The sequence below is a fragment of the Entelurus aequoreus genome, linkage group LG05 (genome assembly GCF_033978785.1).
Source record: "Entelurus aequoreus isolate RoL-2023_Sb linkage group LG05, RoL_Eaeq_v1.1, whole genome shotgun sequence".
Classification (NCBI taxonomy): Eukaryota; Metazoa; Chordata; class Actinopteri; order Syngnathiformes; family Syngnathidae; genus Entelurus; species Entelurus aequoreus.
Window position 1 is genome coordinate 2,001,515 of NC_084735.1, and position 18,199 is coordinate 2,019,713.

Consider the following 18,199-nt stretch of genomic DNA (forward strand, 5'->3'; position numbering starts at 1 on the left):
GAAGTACTATTCAATAAACGTTTGCACCAAGAAAAATTCCTAGTTTGTGAACCCGTTCTCAAACAATGGCAATAAAACTATTCTGATTAAATATATTTATAAAGGATTTTTGAATTGTTGCTATTTTTAGAATATTTAAAAAAAATGTCACATACCCCTTGGCATACCTTCAAGTACCCCCAGGGGTACGCCTACCCCCATTTGAGAACCACTGCACTAAAGTATGGATTGGTACCGTATCGGTTCAAATGAGAGCGGTACCCATCCTTAGTTGTATCCATTAATACCTGGAATTTATATAGCGCTTTTCTAAGTACCCAAAGTCGCTTTTCATGTTAAAAACCCATCATTCATTCACACCTGGTGGTGGTAAGCTACTTTCGTAGCCACAGTTGCCCTGGGGTAGACTGATAGCACATGTCGATAACATCAACAAAGCTCACCTTTGTGCATTCAAGCACAGTATAAAACGTTTGGTGGACAAAACGAAACAAAGGAGTGGCATAAAACACGTCTTTCTGTGGCAGCGTCGGAGAAAGTTGTAGATGTAAACCAGGGGTGCCCTCACTTTTCAAATGACCAAGACCTTATCTTTATGTGTATATATATATATATACATGCTGTACATTAGCGTGTGTTCAGCATTTCCATGACAACCTGGTGTCCTTGTGTGTTGAACAGGCTATTTTCCTGGATGACCGAGTGTCGTCCTTCATTCAGATCCGCGGATCCATTCCGCTGTTTTGGGAGCAGCCGGGAATCCAGGTAACGGAAAGGCCGTCCGCTTGTACACAGCAACACTTGAAATGGTGTTTGTGACCTTTTGTGTTTTCTTCAAACTGACCGAGTGTCAGACGCAGTTAGAACCTTCGCCTTTCCCTTTGTGGTTTTGAACTGTTTATTTCCTCCGTGCTGTGTTCAGAAAGCGTCGATTAAGGGTGTTTTCTTGCACCTGAATGGGAATCGGCAACCTAACAGACCGGATAGAAACCCTCCAGCGGTATAAGCCTCTTTTGTTGGGTTTTGGGATGTGGGGGGCAGGCTGTTTAGCATCGAGGGATTGCCTGTGCAGTGCCACGCGCCAAAGCAGGGAAGACTGTATTTTCTCCAACTCGGTGGCGCTGCACAGACTGCCGCCCGATGCTGAGTTTTGAGGAGGCTCACTGGGAGCTGCGCAGCGGTGGTTGGTAAAGGGCCCTCTTCTGTTTTCCTCAGCTCCCAGACATCTTTGCTCAGGTGAGAGTCTGGTCTGAAAACATCCCCGCCAAGCACTTGTTAGTCCGCTGATCATCCCCTCACACCTGCGCAGGTGGTACCAGACCACAAGCTGCAAACAGGAGAGGAAAACCCCCCCCAGCAAGGGCTTGTTTTCAGACAGAACGTTGCCGCTTCCTTCTGCTTTCGTGGTTCCGCTGTAGCGCTTTAGTTCCTTCTATCGATGTCCTCGTTCTCCTTTGCCAACGCTTTCCTTCGCACGAGACCTCCACACTAAACTAGTGGTAGGATTCTTAACCGAATCAATGTCACCATAGTAGATAAAGCTCTTTCACTATACTGTGGTCATTTAAAACCCACACAAACAACCATCAGAAATGCAGCCAATATTACATACAGACAATGTGTCATGAGACATGCAAATATCAATGAAACACAAAGAGGACATAAGTAAAGGAAATGAAATGAGCTCAAATATACCTACACACGAGGTATAATGATGCAATACAGTATGTACATACAGCTAGCCGAAATTGTATGTTAGCATGGATTAGCACGGACCAAATAGATACATAGATAAATAGTACTTTATTGATTCCTTTAGGAGAGTTCCCTCAGGAAAATTAAAATTCCAGCAGAATTGAGATCAAATTTAAAAAGTAAAAAGTAAATAACGGGGGTATAAATGGAAACAAAATGGAAAAATATTACAATAAGAATAAAAATAAAAAAGCAACAATGAGAATAAAAATAAAATAATAATTAAAATATGCCTGATTAGCACTCCGCACATGTCGATAACATCAACAAAGCTCACCTTTTGTGCATTCAAGCACAGTATAAAACGTTTGGTGGACAAAACGAGACAAAGGAGTGGCATAAAACACGTCTTTCTGTGGCAGCGTCGGAGAAAGTTGTAGATGTAAACCAGGGGTGCCCTCACTTTTCAAATGACCAAGACCTTATCTTTATGTGTATATATATATATATATATATATATATATATATATATATATATATATATATATTTCTATATATATATATATATATTCATACTGTACATACATACATACATACATACACACACACACACGTGTGTATGTATATATATATATATATATATATATATATATATATATATATATATATATATATATATATATATATATATATATATATATATATATATATATATATATATATGTCTTAATTAGATTATCCAAAAAATAGTGCTCGATACCGTGGTAGAGCGTAATATGTATTGTGTGGGAAAAAATCACAAGACTATTTCATCTCTACAGGCCTGTTTCATGAGGGGTTTTCCTCAATCCTTGAGGAAAACCCCTCATGAAACAGGCCTGTAGAGATGAAATAGTCTTGTGATTTTTTCCCACACATACATATATATATATTTACATATATATATATATATATTCATACATATATTCATACTGTACATACATACATACACACACACACACGTGTGTATATATATATATTTACACATTTTTGTTAGTTTGGTAAAGGTGTTTTAATAAAAATACAAGCGTGTTTAACATATAAGTTCCCTTCTTTAATGAAGACTAGAATATGACCTGATTCTGATGACTTGCATTGATCAGACTAAATGGATAGATAGATAGTACTTTATTGATTCCTTCAGGAGAGTTCCCTCAGGAAAATTAGAAAAATAATAATAAAAGATAAGTTTAAAAGATCTAGAACTACAGAGCTACTGGAGATGTAGCCGCCTTCCACAGCGAAAGCTTTTTTTTTTATCCAAGACTGTGAATCAAGACAGGATTCACAGTCGTGCTGATAACTTCCACATTTTTGAATTTACACTGTGGAGGAGGAAAAAAGGCCTCCTTTCTTTCAACACTACGCGAAAGAGGTTGGTTTTTGGCATCTCATTTGTCCAGCTTCCATACTCGTGTCCTTGACAAGAAATACATTGACGGCAAACTCCGTAGCTTGCGCTAGCTTTCCGAGACTCTTATTTTGTTAGCGCCGGCAGGATTGAGCAGCACTTTTATTATGAAGAGAGAAACTGTGCGGTCTGTCTTTAGGCTTTTGACGGCAGGTACGGCACGAGAGTCTGTTGAAATAAAAAGAGTTTCTCGCCTTCCTGTCAGTCGTTTTTTTTCTTAATACTAAACTCAAAAGTCACGTCATAGTGAAGATTGACGATCGCTCATTTTTAGGTCTATTTTTTTCAACGCCTCACTGACAATCGACTTGACACACCCTCCGCGATCGACCGGTAGCACGCGATCGACGTAACGGGCACCCCTGATGTAAACAAACTATGGTGAGTTCAAGGACCGCCAAAATTAGTAGGACAAAACGGCACTCGCCAAATACTCCTACCAATGAAGCATGTTTAATATAAACCGTTGGATTTCTAACAGTTAGGAAGTTTTTGTCAGGTTTGTCCTACAGAAACCATATTAAAACAACAATATATTTTTTCCTCGACCTCTGCCCACATGTTCAATAATGAAGTGCGGCTTTGTTTGTCAATACTTTATTTAGCTATTTTATTTATTGTTACGGTTGTGTATATTTGAGCCCCCGCCAATCTCCTCCTTAAGATATGCTATTGCTTTTGGTTGTAGTTTTTATTCAAGTGCAACATTTGGCTAATAGAGAAAGGATATTTTATTGTTATTGTTTGTTTTTGGAGATTGAAACGTTTTCATTCAAATGACAATGTTAAAATACACGAGAAATACAAGTTTATTGCGTTTGAAAGGAAACATGCATTATTATGCATATGGTTTTCTACACCAAAATTCATCCATTCATCTACATTTTTCCCATTCAAAATGAATTGGCTATTTTTCAAACTTCCACTATTTCCACATTTTTCAACCCATTCAAACTAGGGATGTCCGATAATATCGGCCTGCCGATATTATCGGCCGATAAATGCGTTAAAATGTAATATCGGAAATTATCGGTATCGTTTTTTTTATTATCTGTATCGGGTTTTTTTTTGGTTTTTTATTTATTTTATTAAATCAACATAAAAAACACAAGATACACTTACAATTAGTGCACCAACCCAAAAAACCTCCCTCCCCCCATTTCTTTCTGTTATCAATATTCTGGTTCCTACATTATATATCAATATAGATCAATACAGTCTGCAAGGAATACAGTCCGTAAGCACACATGATTGTGCGTGCTGCTGCTCCACTAATAGTACTAACCTTTAACAGTTAATTTTACTCATTTTCATTAATTACTAGTTTCTATGTAACTGTTTTTATACTGTTTTACTTTCTTTTTTATTCAAGAAAATGTTTTTAATTTAGTTATCTTATTTTATTATTATTTTTTAAAAGTACCTTATCTTCACCATACCTGGTTGTCCAAATTAAGTATAATAATGTGTTAATTCCACGACTGCATATATCGGTTGATATCGGTATCGGTTGATATCGGTATCGGTAATTAAAGAGTTGGACAATATCGGAATATCGGATATCGGCAAAAAGCCATTATTGGACATCCCTAATTCAAACCATTCCACACTCATCCTGGACATATATGCGTTAAAATGTAATATCGGAAATTATCGGTATCGTTTTTTTTATTATCGGTATCGGGTTTTTTTGTTTGTTTGTTTTTTTTTTGTTGTTTTTTTTAATTAAATCCACATAAAAAACACAAGATACACTTACAATTAGTGCACCAAGCCAAAAAACCTCCCTCCCCCATTTACACTCATTCAGACAAAAGGGTTGTTTCTTTCTGTTATTAATATTCTGCTTCCTACATTATATATCAATATATATCAATACAGTCTGCAAGGGATACAGTCCGTAAGCACACATGATTGTGCGTGCTGCTGCTCCACTAATAGTACTAACCTTTAACACTTAATTTTACTCATTTTCATTAATTACTAGTGTCTATGTAACTGTTTTTATATTGTTTTACTTTATTTTTTATTCAAGAAAATGTTTTTAATTTAGTTATCTTATTTTATTATTATTTTTAAAAAGTACCTTATCTTCACCATACCTGGTTGTCCAAATTAGGTATAATAATGTGTTAATTCCACGACTGCATATATCGGTTGATATCGGTATCGGTAATTAAAGAGTTGGACAATATCGGATATCGGCAAAAAGCCATTATCGGACATCCCTACTCCAACACCAACCATTTCAACTCATTCGGGACATTCAAAATTTTTAGCATTTTCATAAAAATTCCCAAATTTCAATGGAATTCCCATTGAAAAGAAAGGGACATTTTTCAAAGTTCCACAAGTCCCACATTTTTTATCCGATTCAAGCCGTTCCAACTTCAAAATATTCAGCCTGTTCCGGAATTGTGTGCTCTACTTCAACAACTAGTCATTTTGAAGTTCAACTTCAGCATCGGAGCGTTCACACGCAATTCCTTCAGGAATTGCCTCATCTAGTTATTATGTATTACCATTAAATCAATGGTTAATTTGGTCTCATAAAAATAATGGCAATAATATCATTTATCGGCAATAATTTGTAGGTAATTTTATCGTCGAGCAGAATTTGTAACACAAATAAACACAGGAGATAACAGAAAAATATCAGTCTCATTACGCCAGTATCGATCTGATACCATATCAATAATATCGATATTGGGATTGATCTGCACAGCTCTATAGCCCGTGTCACTCAAGTCAGACTGCAGGTGGAGGAAGTGAAAGACGCCTTCTGGTCGGCTGTAAGCGACCCCCTCTCCGGTGACAGGAAGTGATTACATTTGCAAAGCTACACGGTGGTATCGACAGGAAGTAGTGGCAACTGGAGACGCACGCAGCTTTAATCCAAAAATACACCTGTGACTGTCTGCATCCGTAGAGCAGCTTAGTTTAGTTCAGTTTATTATTTCTTCGGTCGGTGCTCAACAAAATAAACAGTTTTACATCCATGAATTGATCAATTGACAATTTTACAGAGCGAAAGGGTTTAGGCTGAAGTTGAGCACTTATTTCGTCCAACCCTAGAAACAATCTCAAATAGCAGATGGGAATAAAACCAGGAGATTGATTAGAGAGCAGGGGTGGAATGTGTGAGCAGAGCTACTAGATTCCTGTAGAGGTGCCACCAGGGCGTGCTGAGTCCTGTCAGATGCCGCGGATTTACTTTTGTGCTGCAGCTTAGGGTTTTCAGTGAGTCACACCAGGAAATAGAGGCCATCCAAGAGGACGTCGTCATATCATTTGCATATTTAGGTATGACACCAAAAGGTTTAAATACATTTAAAGAGGATAGTTATTAGCATCTTTTTCTTGCTACATGATATTGTTTTACTCTCTTTATGCTGTATGTAACACGGCCCACGCTGTGTACACTCCTGGTTTATAGACGTGTGTTATCCTGCCCTCCCTGAATGTTAGAATTTTCTTTGGCAGATTGACAAAACTTAACTTGAGTTTGTTTATTGACAGTCTGCACAATGAAGTTACTGTAAAAGGAAAAGTGCATTGATACACGCATGAAGTGCGCTTGCATGTAAGAATCATGTTAAATAACAATACAGGGTACATGTTGGCGCCTATGCTGCTAGCCTAATGCTAACATACAATGGACGATCCCACTGACAGGCTAACGGAAATGAGCATTGTGATCTTTATTTAAACTTGTAGAAATTTGAGTTTAACAAAACAAATCCCCCCGTTGGGTGGAAGATAATACCCAGATTCTTTACCGAGTCGCCTTGTGTAATTGTTTGCTTGTCAAATGTTAAGGTGGTATTATTAAATAGGTGTCGGTGTCTAGCAGGACCGATAATCAGCATTTCCGTTTTCTTGGCGTTGAGTTGCAAAAAGTTAGCGGACATCCATTGTTTAATTTAAGCTAATTGTTTAAGCTCATTAGTTGTGCTTATGTATGCATTTTTTCATTGACATCATTATTCATACATCAAAGATAAAGGCAGCAAAATGTTTATGTAATCCTAAAAAAAAAAAAACACAAAGCAGTGTTTCCCATAAACTGCCAAGATACCTGTGGCGGTGGGGGCGTGGCTATGGGCGTGGTCACCATGACATCATCGAGTAATTTCCATAATTCACTACAATGATATGATTTTCTCTAAAAAGGCTCAAAAAATGTATACTTACTAATTAATAATAACAGTTTTGTTTTAAACGTCCATCCATTTTACAATATAATTACAACACTTTATGTACATATTTATATACAGATTTGAACAATAAGTTATTCACTGAAATATATTTATTAATTGTGGTTCTTACAAAAAATATATCTTAAAAAATACAAAAGCTGAAATGTCTCTTAAAGCTCTGCCCCTCTAATTAGTGCATACTACCGTAATTTCCGGACTATAAGCCGCTACTTTCGTTCTGGTCCCTGCGGCTTATACAAGGGTGCGGCTTATATACGGCCTGTTCTTCTCCGACACCGACGAAGAGGATTTCGGTGGTTTTAGTACGCAGGAGGAAGACGATGACACAATGATTAAAGACTGACTTTTCATATACCGGTAGGCTGCTTATTTTGATAACGTACAGGCGAGCACTTTGTATTACTTTGCACCGTTGTATTATTTGTACTCTGCACGAATGCTGTTCGCCATGTCAAAGATGTGAAAGTTTGATTGAATGATTGGAAGATTTATTGTTGATAAATGGGACGCTTTGCGTTCCCAAACATCTCTGTCCCGACAATCCCCTCCGTGGTAGCAGGAACCCCTATATACTACGCTAATTACACTATATACTACGCTAATTACACTATATACTACGCTAATTACACTATATACTACGCTAATTACACTATATACTACGCTAATTACACTATATACTACGCTAATTACACATCAAAACTGCTAATTGCTAATAATCAAATGTAAACAATCAAATGCAGATACTTTTTCTTTTTCTTATGCCTTCTGATCTCTCTCTCTCTCTCTCTCCCTCTCTCTCTATGTCCACTACTTGATGTCCATACCCCCCCCCCCCTCCCCCCTCCACACCCCTGATTGTAAATAATGTAAATAATTCAATGTGATTATCTTGTGTGATGACTGTATTATGATGATAGTATATATGATAGTATATATCTGTATCATGAATCAATTTAAGTGGACCCCGACTTAAACAAGTTGAAAAACTTATTCGGGTGTTACCATTTAGTGGTCAATTGTACGGAATATGTACTTCACTGTGCAACCTACTAATAAAAGTCTCAATCAATCAATCAATCAAAACCTTGCGGCTTATAGTCGGGTGCGGCTTATATATGGAGCAATCTGTATTTTCCCCTAAATTTAGCTGGTGCGGCTTATAGTCAGGTGCGGCTTATAGTCCGGAAATTACGGTAAACAATTTAACTTTAGCCTACTACTACAACCACATTATTTGCCAGCAACATAAAGTGAAACAGAGGCAGAGGTGTCCTGCCACAGTCAGTAACAAATAAACAGAAAACAGTAGTGGTCAAATACAAATAAGGCAACAAGAGAAGTATCCTACACTTCTCTTTTGTAAAGTAAATGTGAACAGCCGATACGGGCATCTACATCTACTATATGATTTGCCTGAGAAGCTGGACAGGACAAAAAAAATTTTAAAAAATGTATGTTTATTTTTTTTAAATTTTTGGCGGACGTAATTCTTTCGTGGCGGGCCGCCACAAATAAATGAATGTGTGGGAAACACTGTAAATCATCGTTGGTGGAGGTAATTTAAGTGGAGTTTAGCTGCCACTAAAATGTACGCCCTTTTGTGCCCGCATCCTTGTGTCCTTTGCACTTTGCCACGCTTCTTTGTCTACCTTCACCAGCTGGTTGTCCTCCACTTGTGTGTGTGTGTTTCAGGTGTGTGTTCTGTTACTCATGGCGTGTCTGCCTTACAGGTCGGCTCTCACCGCGTCAAACTCTCCCGGGGATTCGAGGCAAACGCGCCCGCCTTTGAGAGGTACCTGAAGTGTTCACACTGGATGGGATGCTTGACCACGCAGACGTTTGCCCTCTGAGTCGTCAGATTTATTGTCGCGACACGAGAGAAGCTAGCAGATTAGCTGTCAAAGCTAACGGCCTATCAGTCTTATTCTACAGCCTTGACCTCTCACGGGGGGGAAATGAATTGCTGTGTTATTTCTGTCCGTTTCTGAGCTTCTTTGAGTGCGAGATAATCTCTGTGCCACACCTTGATGCCAGCGTGCACGCTTAAGACCTTATCAACTTTCCTTGCCGCTCTATCAGCGTCAGGCGTGAGAACACATTGCAGGCTTGACTGGAGGATAACTGCTACTTGTTGTGTACACCTCATGTTAGTTCCACCCTGGGGAGTTTTATTCTGAAGAATGACTGAAAAATTCAATCCAACCCGTCACTCCGGCTTGTCCCCTTTTTTCCCCAGACTCGTCATTATATCATTACCAATTATTTAACGAGAAAATTCCTCACATACCTTTTAAAGGGCCTGCTCTCTGTGCTGTGATTTTTATGTTTAAATGATCAGAATAAATGCATTTAAATAAAACAAAATATTATTCTGAAAATGAACTAAAATGCGAGTATGGAACATTAGCATGCTAGAGTTAGCATGATAACATAGGATAAGTTAGCGCACTTCTAAGATGGCGCCAAGTCTCAAAGCTGTGAATTTTATGTCTAAATGATCAAAATAAATACATTTAAATAAAACAAAATCTTATTCTAAAATTAACTAAATTGCTAGTATGGAACATTAGCATGCTAGAGTTAGCATGATAACATAGGATAAGTTAGCGCATTTCTAAGATGGCGCCGAGTCTCGAAAGCCGTAAATTGTATGTTTAAATGATCAAAATAAATAAAATAAAGCAAAATCTTATTCTGAAAATTAACTAAATTGCTAGTATGGAACATTAGCATGCTAGTGTTAGCATGATAACATAGGATAATTTTGCGCACTTCTAAGATGGTGCCAAGTTTCGAAAGCCATGAATTTTATGTTTAAATAATCAAAATATATACATTTAAATAAAACAAAATATTATTCTGAAAATGAACTAAAATGCGAGTATGGAACATTAGCATGCTAGAGTTGGCATGATAACATAGGATAAGTTAGCGCACTTCTAAGATGGCGCCAAGTCTCAAAACTGTGAATTTTATGTCTAAATGATCAAAATAAATACATTTAAATAAAACAAAATCTTATTCTAAAATTAACTAAATTGCTAGTATGGAACATTAGCATGCTAGAGTTAGCAAGATAACATAGGATAAGTTAGCGCACTTCTAAGAGGGCGGAAAGTCTCAAAGCCGTGAATTTTATGTTTAAATGATCAGAATAAATGCATTTAAATAAAACAAAATATTATTCTGAAAATGAACTAAAATGCGAGTATGGAACATTAGCATGCTAGAGTTAGCATGATAACATAGGATAAGTTAGCGCACTTCTAAGATGGTGCCAAGTCTCAAAGCTGTGAATTTTATGTCTAAATGATCAAAATAAATGCATTTAAATAAAACAAAATCTTATTCTAAAATTAACTAAATTGCTAGTATGGAACATTAGCATGCTAGAGTTAGCATGATAACATAGGATAAGTTAGCGCACTTCTAAGATGGCGCCAAGTCTCAAAGCTGTGAATTTTATGTCTAAATGATCAAAATAAATACATTTAAATAAAACAAAATGTTATTCTAAAATTAACTAAATTGCTAGTATGGAACATTAGCATGCTAGAGTTAGCATGATAACATAGGATAAGTTAGCGCACTTCTAAGATGGCGCCGAGTCTCGAAAGCCGTAAATTTTATGTTTAAATGATCAAAATAAATAAAATAAAGCAAAATCTTATTCTGAAAATTAACTAAATTGCTAGTATGGAACATTAGCATGCTAGTGTTAGCATGATAACATAGGATAATTTTGCGCACTTCTAAGATGGTGCCAAGTTTCGAAAGCCATGAATTTTATGTTTAAATAATCAAAATATATACATTTAAATAAAACAAAATAATATTCTGAAAATTAACTAAAATGCGAGTATGGAACATTAGCATGCTAGAGTTAGCATGATAACATAGGATAAGTTAGCGCACTTCTAAGATGGCGCCAAGTCTCAAAGCTGTGAATTTTATGTCTAAATGATCAGAATAAATGCATTTAAATAAAACAAAATATTATTCTGAAAATGAACTAAAATGCGAGTATGGAACATTAGCATGCTAGAGTTAGCATGATAACATAGGATAAATTAGCGCACTTCTAAGATGGCGCCAAGTCTCAAAGCTGTGAATTTTATGTCTAAATGATCAAAATAAATACATTTAAATAAAACAAAATCTTATTCTAAAATTAACTAAATTGCTAGTATGGAACATTAGCATGCTAGAGTTAGCATGATAACATAGGATAAGTTAGCGCATTTCTAAGATGGCGCCGAGTCTCGAAAGCCGTAAATTTTATGTTTAAATGATCAAAATAAATAAAATAAAGCAAAATCTTATTCTGAAAATTAACTAAATTGCTAGTATGGAACATTAGCATGCTAGTGTTAGCATGATAACATAGGATAATTTTGCGCACTTCTAAGATGGTGCCAAGTTTCGAAAGCCATGAATTTTATGTTTAAATAATCAAAATATATACATTTAAATAAAACAAAATATTATTCTGAAAATGAACTAAAATGCGAGTATGGAACATTAGCATGCTAGAGTTAGCATGATAACATAGGATAAATTAACGCACTTCTAAGATGGCGCCAAGTCTCAAAGCTGTGAATTTTATGTCTAAATGATCAAAATATATACATTTAAATAAAACAAAATCTTATTCTAAAATTAACTAAATTGCTAGTATGGAACATTAGCATGCTAGAGTTAGCATGATAACATAGGATAAGTTAGCGCATTTCTAAGATGGCGCCGAGTCTCGAAAGCCGTAAATTTTATGTTTAAATGATCAAAATAAATAAAATAAAGCAAAATCTTATTCTGAAAATTAACTAAATTGCTCGTACGGAACATTAGCATGCTAGTGTTAGCATGATAACATAGGATAATTTTGCGCACTTCTAAGATGGTGCCAAGTTTCGAAAGCCATGAATTTTATGTTTAAATAATCAAAATATATACATTTAAATAAAACAAAATATTATTCTGAAAATGAACTAAAATGCGAGTATGGAACATTAGCATGCTAGAGTTAGCATGATAACATAGGATAAGTTAGCACACTTCTAAGATGGCGGAAAGTCTCAAAGCCGTGAATTTTATGTTTAAATGATCAGAATAAATGCATTTAAATAAAACAAAATATTATTCTGAAAATGAACTAAAATGCGAGTATGGAACATTAGCATGCTAGAGTTAGCATGATAACATAGGAAAAATTAGCGCACTTCTAAGATGGCGCCAAGTCTCAAAGCGGGGAATTTTATGTCTAAATGATCAAAATAAATACATTTAAATAAAACAAAATCTTATTCTAAAATTAACTAAATTGATAGTATGGAACATTAGCATGCTAGAGTTAGCATGATAACATAGGATAAGTTAGCGCATTTTTAAGATGGCGCCGAGTTTCGAAAGCCGTAAGTTTTATGTTTAAATGATCAAAATAAATCAAATAAAGCAAAATCTTATTCTGAAAATTAACTAAATTGCTAGTATGGAACATTAGCATGCTAGTGTTAGCATGATAACGTAGGATAATTTTGCGCACTTCTAAGATGGTGCCAAGTTTCGAAAGCCATGAATTTTATGTTTAAATAATCAAAATATATACATTTAAATAAAACAAAATATTATTCTGAAAATTAACTAAAATGCGAGTATGGAACATTAGCATGCTAGAGTTAGCATGATAACATAGGATAAGTTAGCGCACTTCTCAGATGGCGCATAGTCTCAAAGCCGTGAATTTTTTGTTTAAATGATCAAACTAAATAAAATAAAACAAAATGTTATTCTGAAAATTAACTAAATTTGCTCATATTTTTTGTTACTTTGACGCTATCTAGCCAGCATGCTAACTGTTAGCATTTCAGTTAGTCTTGGTCTCTTTAGCCTTCACAAGAAATTTCTACTGAAATTACATTTTGTAATTATTTTAAATAAATCTATATACTGTACTGGTTTTCAAGGTGCATACAGCTCAGCGTCAAATATTTTGTTACTTGAGGAATGTTAGCATGCTAGCTTTCTTTTTTTTAACTGTACACCTCAGTCATAGTTTGGTACTTGATGCATGCTAGCATTTTAAACACATTTTTCAAGTCCACACCTCAGAGTAATATATTTTGGTACTTGACGCATGTTCCAGCTTGCATTTTAGCATGCTAGCATTGGCGTCGAACTTGTCCCATTCGTTTTGTGCTGCAATTTTTTGTCCAACTATTATAGTTTTCAGGTTTTTAACGTTTTATCATCATTATTAGTATCTTATTATAATGATGTCACTGTGTTCTTACAGACACTTCACCGCCCTTCGGACGTTGTATGGAAAACAGGTGATCATCAACCTGCTCGGCAGTAAGGAAGGAGAGCACATGCTCAGCAAAGCCTTTCAGGTGAGAGCCGAGTTTTTGGTCGTGGCTTTCCCAGATTGTGATCTGTCACCATTTATACACGAACACGAATACTTAATGGCACCTATGAGCATTCCAATCAACATTTAGCACACTTCCATGTGGTCTAAATATTGGATATGATTTGATGTAAATTTTGCTCCACAGTCGCATTTATAACCTAATTTTTGGGGTCTGCCAATTGCCAAATTGCAAACATAACCCTCTACACTTCTTTTGAAAACGCACAGTGTTAAATATACATCTTGTAAACAAACAATTTTTTTTCAGGCATGGTCAAAAATAATCTTTAAAAACATTTAGACACCCGGTCACAACATTTGGTACACCGAAACACTCGCTGATCTATTCAAGCTGCATACAAAAGAAGCTGCTGCATTTATCAATCAATCAATCATACTTTATTTATAAAGCGCTTTTTCCATTTATAAAAAGTGCTTTACGGACGTAAAAAACAATACCCCGATGAACCACATCGCAGGCACGCACACAAATGCCAAACACAATTACACACACGCACACATATGAACAAATAAATGTACAGAGGAGCCGGGTGAGTAAACACTATCACAGGAGGTCATCAGACCATGGCCACCAGGACGCTGACACAAAGCGCCCCCCACAGCACGGCCGATGCAGGTGGCTCCCTCTGAGGAACGCTGAAAAGTAAAAAATAATAAAACCTTTCAAATAGTACGAACCATGAGAAGAAATAAAGGATAAAATACAAGCAAAACATATGAATATTAAAAAAATGATAGTAAATATAAAATAAATAAATACAACCAAATGAAATATTGCATAACTAATGAGATAAAAAGTAAAATACGAATGAATATCAAGCAAAAGCCAAATCAAATAGGTGGGTCTTAAGCCGGCTCTCAAAGACCTGAACGTTCTCTGGCAAGCTGTGGAAAGATGCCATCCCGTGACTTTGTGTCCTGACTTTTGGAATAATTAGGAGATGAGTGCCGGAGGATCTCAGTGCCCGCGAAGGTCCGCAGGCTAAAAGCAAATCTGAAAGATAAGAAGGTCCAATACCATAAAAACATTTATAAACCATAAGAAGAACCTTACATTTGATCCTGAAACACACGGGGAGCCAATGCAGGGATTTTAAAACTGGTGTAATGTGAGCCCGCCTTCTGGTCTCCGTCAGGACACGTGCCCCGGAAGTTTTGGAAAGTTGTAAAGGGGCAATAACCTTTTTAGGAAGACCGGAAAGCAGCGCGTTGCAATAATCAATACGACTTGTAATAAAACTTGCATTAGCGTCTCCATGTTGTCCTGTCACTGCATGTCACACCTCCATGTTATTATGGTGTTTTATATCAGTCGATATGGATAATTATTGATATTTTTTATGACCTGTAGGGACCTGGAGAAAAATATTAAAGGGGTCCTACCTAGTATGCAAAACCAACTCTTTTGTTTTGTGTGTTTGGGGTCTGCATAAGTCCCAAAAATGTCAAATCAAACCACCGAAGCATGGTGGAGATATTTATAAAACAATCTTGCCCTTCAAACAAGCCATGTGGAATATCCCCCCCGATAGTAACCTTGTGTCGTCAGCGGATATCTTCTTTTACTGTAGACATTTACAGTGTTTCCCATAAACTGCCAAGATACCTGTGGCGGTGGGGGCGTGGCTATGGGCGTGGTCACCATGACATCATCGAGCAGTTTGCATAATTTACTACAATGATATGATTTTCTCTAAAAAGGCTCAAAAAATGTATACTTACTAATTAATAATAACAGTTTTGTTTTAAACGTCCATCCATCCATTTTACAATATAATTACAACACTTTATGTACATATTTATATACAGATTTGAACAATAAGTTATTCACTGAAATAGATTTATTAATTGTGGTTCTTACAAAAAATATATCTTATAAAATATAAAAGCTAAAATGTCTCTTAAAGCTCTGCCCCTTTAATTAGTGCATACTAAATCATTTAACTTTAGCCTACTACTACAACCACATTATTTGCCAGCAACATAAAGTGAAACAGAGGCAGAGGTGTCCTGCCACAGTCAGTAACAAATAAACAGAAAACAGTAGTGGTCAAATACAAATAAGGCAACAAGAGAAGTATCCTACACTTCTCTTTTGTAAAGTAAATGTGAACAGCGTATATGGGCATCTACATCAACTATATGATTTGCCTGAGAAGCTGGACAGGACAAAAAAAAAAAAAATTATTTTATTTGTGGCGGACGTAATTCTTTCGTGGCGGGCCGCCACAAATAAATGAATGTGTGGGAAACACTGATTTATTTACCAAGAGTGCTTTGAGAGAGTCCGCCATTGTGATCTGCGCCTTGTTGTGAGGCAGACTGGCTCCAAATGCACATGTAGCCATTGCTAATACAAAGTAGCGTACAGTTCTAGACTCCGTATGGAAGCGCTAAAAACTACAACAAAGATGACGGGGAGAAGACGCAGTCAAAGTGGAGGCACGTATATAAGACCGCCAGCAAAACGGCGCATCCTGAGAGACGGTCAGAAAGCAGCCTAAAAACATAGTTTATGCAACATTTTGACCAAATAAGCATCTTTATATGTATTGTTGACCACAAAGAAGTGTTTTAAATGTAGAAAAAAAAATCATAATATGACCCCTTTAAATGTAAACATGTTTAGCTTGTTACAGCTGTGCTCTAAAGGGTGAGCGCGACTAAGGTGCTGAGGTATTATTACCAGTCTTGGTGGTAACAAGTGCCTTGCATTATTAACAGAACACATTGGTCCGACTGCGATACGTTTTAAAAAATCCCCAAAACTGCCATACTGTCCAGGTGACCTTTCCTGTTTTACTGCTTTTCCAAGCTTCTGATTGGACACAATGTGAATGGCAGCATGTGCATGTGTTGTCGTGTAGACAGAGACTGTTTTTCAGCGACACTTGTGTGGACGGAAAGATTTTACAAAGGGGAAGTTTATACATTTATTTATTTATTTTTTAAGTGTCCATGTTTGAGTGGACATTCCCACTTTGATCTCGCGTCCTCTCTGCTTCTGCCAGAGTCACCTGAAGGCATCGGAGCACGCCGCTTACGTGAAGATGGTCAACTTTGATTATCATCAAAACGTGAGGGGCGGCAAGGCGGACAAGCTGCACAGCGTGCTCAAACCCCAGCTCAGCAAATTTGTTGACGAGTGCGGCTTCTTTTACTACTCAGGGGAGATGGGCATCACCAGGTAACACACACACACACACCTCACTTTATTTACTGTGGAACAGAACTTTATTGTCATTGCATTTTTTTCCAGTTCAAAAAACAACTTTGTTTTTTATCCTGATTAAGAGGAATGTTTGGACGGTGGAACGGTTGAAGTGGGTTGAAAAATGTGGGAGGAGTAGTCACCAGAAAAAAGGGTCAAAAAAGGGTTTGAAAGAAAGGGAATTCCTGGAATTTTTTTGAACTTGGAAAAATGATAGGTTGAATTTCCAGGATGAGTGGAATATGTTGAAGGTGGAATGGTTTGAGTCGGTTGAAAAATGTGGAAGTGGTGGAAGTTTGAAAAATGGAAAATTAATTTTGAATGGGGAAAATGTCCCTGAAAGCTGGGAATTCTTGAAAATCCGGTAATTTGTTTAAATTGTTGAAGAAGAGCACACAATTTTGAACATTTTGGAGTTGGAACGGTTTGAATCGGATAAAAAATGTGGGAATTGTGGAACTTTGAAAAATTTCCCATTAATTTCAATGAGAATTACATGGGAATTGTGGAAAAGGCGGGAATTTTTAGGAAATCAATGAAAGACTTGAATGTTCTGAATGAGTTGAAATGGTTGGTGTTGGAATTTTTCAAATCGGTCGAGAAATGTTGAAATAATTGAGAAATGGTATTCCAGGAATATCGGGAAAACTGGGAATTTTTTCCAGTTCAAAAAACAACTTTGTTTTTTATCCTGATTAAGAGGAATGTTTGGACGGTGGAACGGTTGAAGTGGGTTGAAAAATGTGGGAGGAGTAGTCGCCAGAAAAAAGGGTCAAAAAAGGGTTTGAAAGAAAGGGGAATTCCTGGAATTTTTTTGAACTTGGAAAAATGATAGGTTGAATTTCCAGGATGAGTGGAATATGTTGAAGGTGGAATGGTTTGAGTCGGTTGAAAATTGCGAATTGTGGAAGTTTAAAAAATGGACAATTAATTTTAAATGGGGAAAATGTCCCTGAAAACTGGGATTTATTGGAAATCCGGGAATTTGTTTAAATTGTTGAAGAAGAGCACACAATTTTGAACAAGCTGAATATTTTGGAGTTGGAACGGTTTGAATCGGATGGAAAATGTGGGAATTGTGGAACTTTGAAAAATTTCCCATTAATTTCAATGAGAATTACATGGGAATTGTGGAAAAAGCGGGAATTTTTAGGAAATCAATGAAAGACTTGAATGAGTTGAAATGGTTGGTG

The 18,199-nt window shown here is 36.5% G+C and overlaps 1 protein-coding gene across 4 annotated transcripts in view; it reads left to right on the top strand.

Annotated features, from left to right (window-relative positions):
- Positions 1 to 18,199, top strand: part of synj1 (synaptojanin 1) — an 82,212-nt gene that overhangs the window by 18,363 nt on the left and 45,650 nt on the right. For all 4 annotated transcript variants that reach the window (XM_062046754.1, XM_062046756.1, XM_062046755.1 and 1 more), the window contains exons 6-9: positions 682 to 765; positions 9,096 to 9,157; positions 13,658 to 13,754; positions 16,807 to 16,982. In XM_062046754.1, the coding sequence (XP_061902738.1) occupies positions 682 to 765; positions 9,096 to 9,157; positions 13,658 to 13,754; positions 16,807 to 16,982 (419 nt within the window). The remainder of the gene's footprint in view (positions 1 to 681; positions 766 to 9,095; positions 9,158 to 13,657; positions 13,755 to 16,806; positions 16,983 to 18,199) is intronic.